Source organism: Neovison vison, chromosome 6 (assembly GCF_020171115.1).
Source record: "Neovison vison isolate M4711 chromosome 6, ASM_NN_V1, whole genome shotgun sequence".
Lineage (NCBI taxonomy): Eukaryota > Metazoa > Chordata > Mammalia > Carnivora > Mustelidae > Neogale > Neogale vison.
The window spans coordinates 11,300,847-11,306,199 of NC_058096.1; the positions used below are offsets into that span (position 1 = coordinate 11,300,847).

A 5,353-nucleotide genomic window follows, 5' to 3' on the forward strand; every position below is an offset into this window, starting at 1 on the left:
ACCCCCCGCCTCCTCCCGGGAAGGCGTAGGCACCTGGCGAAGGCCCCGCGTGCCTCGCTTCCCCCCAAACTACATCTCCCACAATCCCCAGCGGCCGGACCCCCGCCCCCGCTGCTGGTGGGAGGGGGCGGGGCGGAGCCTTCCGAGCCGTCCTGTGTCCCCCAGGGTAGAGTTCATTTAAGAGAGATTCCTGGATGGGCGCCTGGGTGGCTCAGTGGGTTAAAGCCTCTGCCTTCGGCTCGGGTCATGATCTCAGCATCCTGGGGTCGAGTCCCGCATCGGGCTCTCTGCTCAGCAGGGAGCCTGCTTCCTCCTCTCTCTCTGCCTGCCTGTCTGCCTACTTGTGACCGCTCTCTGTCAAATAAATAAAATCTTTAAAAAAAAAAAAAAAGAGAGAGAGATTCCTGGGTTCCCTGTTAAAGTAGGACCTCTGTCCCGATTAGGTCCGACCCTGTCCTCTGTACCCACTGTGGTCCCCTCATGGTAAGACGACAGATGGTCTAGTCCAGCGGAGACACTCCCCCTGCGCAGGGAGACCGGCGGAGAGCGAAGGGCAAGACTGCGCACGCATGCGCAGAGGCGGAGTTTGGGGGCGGGAGCCGCTAAGCCCCTTCCCAAGGCTGTGAAGGTGAGTAGGGGGCGGAGCGGGGCGTGTCCCTCGGGACTGAGCACGGCCTGGCCCGGGCCACCGGGGGCTCAGCCTCCACCATCCAAGCTATAAAGCCTTTGACCCCAACTGTCCAGAAACTTGGGGTCCCCAGGAGCTCGGTTCTAGCGTTTGTACGTCAAAATCCCACTTCTGATTAAACCATTTAATTGCCATTATCTAGTTGTAAGTTGTTCTCTTCTGCTAGACCATAAGTTTTAAGAGATAACAGCTAACGTGTCGGGAGGGCCCAGATTTCATCTCGGTTTTCTAGCATGTAGCAAACATCTCCTTGGTAAGGTAGGGAGCTTTGGGACACTTGATTTCTATTCAATTTAGTGTCACACTACGTACATACTTGCTCCTGTTCTCTGTTTCATGTGTGTAAGTTTCATGAGAAGACCCCTCGAGATGATGAAGACAGTTTTACACTACAGATGCAGTGGCCGTGATGAAGTTGATAATTTGCTGGGGATACAGAGAATTAAGCAAAACCTTATTGTGCCCTAACCCTAACCATTTTCCGTACACTTTGCTCTGTGACTGGGTTATGTTGCTTTATCTTGGGGGCCGACATTCTCTCTTAAACTTTTTTTTTTTAGGATTTTTTTTTTTTTTAATTTATTTGACAGAGAGAGAGATCACAAGTAGGCAGAGAGGCAGGCAGAGAGAGAGAGAGAGAGGAGGAAGCAGGCTCCCTGAGCAGGGAGCCTGATGCGGGACTCGATCCTAGGACCCTGGGATCATGACCCAAGCCAAAGGCAGCGGCTTAACCCACTGAGCCACCCAGGCACCCCAACATTTTCTCTTAAAATGGTAAGACTGGATGAGATCTCTAAAAACCTGCCAGCTCTGAAATTCTGTGGTTGCTTAGTGAGGAGTAGAATCCAGATTATATCACAATATGTTAATACTAAGCATCATCAACTTCATTTTCTCTGCTAACATATGTGAAATATAGCTATAAACATTTGGCAGCAGCATTAGAAAAATACCGCCCCTTATCGTATCTGTAATTTCCTTATTGCTGAAAATATGAGATTGCTCATAGTACAACTTACTTCACTCTTTATTTGTTGTCCGTTTGTAGACCATCACTGGGAAGATTATGAACATGACGTATGTGACAATGGCTCAAATCTTAAGGTCTCATCTGATAAATGTTCCAGTGATATCTAATAGACAGAAAATGCTCCCATATCTTGGTATCATTAGACACAGAGCAGTGTCAACTCATATATCCAAAAAGAAGATGCGAGAATATTATAGGCTGCTAAATCTGGTTGAAGGCTGCTCTGCGGATGATGTCAGGGAATCTTTTCATAAGCTTGCCAAGCAATACCATCCGGACAGTGGCTCTGATACTGCGGATTCGGCAACATTTGTAAGGATCGAAGAAGCTTATCGGAAGGTGCTTTCCCACGTGCTAGAACAAACAAATGCCCGACAGAATAAAGTTGAAGAAGCAGAGGAAGAAGAAGACAAATTCAAATACAAAACACCCCAACACCGGCATTATTTAAGTTTTGAAGGTATTGGTTTTGGAACTCCAAGTCAACGAGAGAAGCAGTATAGGCAGTTTCGAGCTGACCGTGCAACTGAGCAAGTCATGGAGTATCAGAAGCAGAAGCTACAAAGCCAGTATTTCGTGGACAGTTTAATTGTTAAAGATGTGAGACAGAGTAAAGAACAAAAGATAACTCAGGCTATAGAGCGTTTAGTAGAGGATCTCATTCAGGAGTCAATGGCCAAAGGAGACTTTGATAACCTCAGTGGGAAGGGAAAACCTCTAAAAAAATTTTCTGGCTGTTCATATATTGATCCCATGACTCACAACCTGAACAGAATACTGATAGATAATGGATATCAACCAGAATGGATCCTAATGCAAAAGGAAATAAAGGATACCATTGATCAACTCAGAGAGGCGATCTTAGCATCCAGGAAAAAACTTGGGAATCCCATGACACCAACTGAACAGAAACAGTGGACCCAAGTTTGTGAGCAGTTTCAAGAAAACATCAAAAAGCTAAACAAGCGAATTAATGATTTTAATTTGATTGTTCCCCTCCTGACCTGGCAAAAAGTTCATTTTGATGCACAGAAAGAAATTGCCAGAGCCCAGGAAGTATATGAGACCCTTGTAAGAGCAGAAGAAGTCACAGATAAAAACCCAAACAACATTGATCAGGGAGAAAGGGAGAAAACATCTGAAGTCAAGACAGGTTTTTTTAACTGGATGAATGTGTGGAAATTTATTAAAACATGACCACTTAAATATTCACAGTACTGCCTCAAACCATTTTCGGTTGTACTGATGTCACACTTAGAAGCTGACATTTATTGTGGTAACACAAGTGATGAGAACTGTGAATCTCTGTACTTTTTTCAAAACTAATCACATCTCCAGGGAGGGTGAGGGAGAAAGCTGTAAGAAACCGAGCCTGAGACATGTTTGACCAGCTTTGCTCTGAGGACGTTGCAAGAAAAGAAGGGAACTTCTAGGAAAACAAACCCATTCTGGAGTATAGATGTCAGTCATGGGTGAAATGAATTAGGACAAGGACTCAGAAGGGGAGTTATATAAAGGGCATTCCAGAAAGTCTTGGTGCAGTTTTCAGCTCTAATAACTCAAAAGACAGTTGGCTGTTGCCATCTTCAAACATAGTTACTGCAGCAAACAACGATAACAAGCAAACCTTAAAAAGTATTATCAGAAGTCACAAAACTAAGGAATGGACTGTAGGCAAGCAAACTTTCAAATGATGAATGTTTTTTGCAAGCTTGCTACAGACATACCCCTGAGTTATTAAAGCTTACAATTGTTCTAAGACTTTCAGGACATTCTTTATGCGGGTGGAAATGTTATGATCAGGAAATTAGCCTAATGGATTTATTGCACTCTTCTTTTTTTTATAAACCGTCTTTGTGGATACTGAATCAAAACAAAACAAAACAAAAAAAACCACGAAATACCTGAGTTGTACTTTTTCTTGCCTAACTTCATTATGTTAGCTGTACAAATCCATCAGCCAAGCTTGTTGATATAGCTGTTCTAGAAGTAGATTCTAGTGGCCACTTTTAAAGAGTTTGGGTATATTTTCTGCATCTTTGGAGGTAAAAGACAAAAAAAAACCCTCCTTGGGCTCAGTGGAAACTTGAGGTTTCATTTCTGGCTTCATCACTAAGTCTACCTGAAGCCTTTTGGTGTCATGTTACAGATTCCCCAGGGGCTTTTTCCGTATGAAAATCTCGGTGTAGGGACCCAATTTCTGGTCTAAGGAACTCTTTCATGAATGAAAAGGTGTCTGAATTTTGCTCCAGTTTGCACTTTTGGCAAATGACTAGAGATTGACATTCGTGAGATTGTTGTGTTCCATCCACTTTCAAAAAAATCTGACTTTTTTAAGTTTGTGTAATTGCGTTAGCCACAGAGTTGGGTTACTAGAAGAACACCGAGTGTTCAAAGGGAGGAGATCTGTTTCCTTATTGAACTCCAAGTGTGGGCTTATGGATGTGGTTCAAAAGAGGGGTACTTGCCACTCTGATTTTGAAAGAACAAATTATTTTGTAAAGTGCGTGATGGTTCAGTAAAACTGCATCTTCCGAGGAAATGTCAGGGCCTTCTGCTTAGGTGATGGGGTAATTAATTGGTATTATATGTGATTATTTTACTGAATGAGTTATGTGCCTTCTCCAATGATGTTATTACGCTAAACAGAATTGTGACCAGTAGGAAATGTAACTACATAGTAAGAAGTATAGTTATAAAACATTTTAAAAGACTAGGATTCTGTGAATCTTGTTAAGAATGGGAATTAGAGGGCGCCTGAGTGGCTCAGTGGGTTAAAGCCTCTGCCTTCGGCTCAGGTCATGATCCCAGAGTCCTGGGATCAAGCCCCGTATCGGGCTCTCTGCTCAGCAGGGAGCCTGCTTCCTCCTCTCTCTCTGCCTGCCTCTCTGCCTGCTTATGTCTGTCTGTCAAATAAATAAATGAAATCTTAAAAAAAAAAAAAAAAGAATGGGAATTAAATGCATGACGTCAAGTTGCATTGCAGCAACATAATACAAAGGAGACCATTTTGGGGCACCTGAGTGGCTCAGTCGGTTGGGCATTCGCTTTTGGCACAGGTCATGATCCCAAGTTCCTGGGATCGGGCCCTGCGTCGGGCTCTCTGCTTGGCGGGGAGCCCGCTTCTCCCTCTCCCTCTGCCTGCCGCTCCCCCTGCTTGTGCTCTCTCTCCCCCAGTAAAATAAATAAATAAGTCTATAAAAAACAAACAAAGGAAACCATTTTCAATATTGGATGACAGAAAGGTAAAGTTATCAGAAAGCACTAGTAAATCCTGAATTTCAGCACACCACGCCTTATGTTTGTAAATGTTGTCTGTATTAATAAGGTTAATAAAGTTCATTTTAATGATTAGTCAATGGTCTCTTGTTATATAAACAACCACTAAGAATAATAACTGTATTTTTGACTGATCACCTGAATAAATGCCTTTTATCTTTTTGATTGATGATATAAAAGCTGTAAACAGATTGTTCTTGTGAAGAAGGCAAATTCACTCAGGGAAAAAACAGATTCACTAATTTAAGGAACTAAGTTTCAGGCCAGAGAAAAGATTTTGGCCGGTTGGTCAGTGTTTCTTGAATTGTGATCTGATGCTTCTCTTTCCTCTGAGGCAGACTTGACCTTTTTCTGTC

General features: G+C 43.2%; 1 protein-coding gene across 1 annotated transcript; it reads left to right on the forward strand.

The window, feature by feature from the left end:
* The first annotated feature begins 449 nt into the window (after positions 1-449).
* On the forward strand, positions 450-3,586 carry DNAJC28 (DnaJ heat shock protein family (Hsp40) member C28). Its single transcript, XM_044250997.1, has 2 exons — positions 450-628; positions 1,737-3,586. Exon 2 carries the CDS (start codon positions 1,755-1,757, stop codon positions 2,913-2,915), a length of 1,161 nt encoding a protein of 386 aa, XP_044106932.1. The 5' UTR covers positions 450-628; positions 1,737-1,754; the 3' UTR covers positions 2,916-3,586.
* The last annotated feature ends 1,767 nt before the right edge of the window (positions 3,587-5,353 follow it).

Coding starts and splice junctions, on each gene's coding strand:
- DNAJC28 (XM_044250997.1), top strand. CDS start 1,755: ATGAACATGACGTATGTGACAATGGCTCAAATCTTAAGGTCTCATCTG.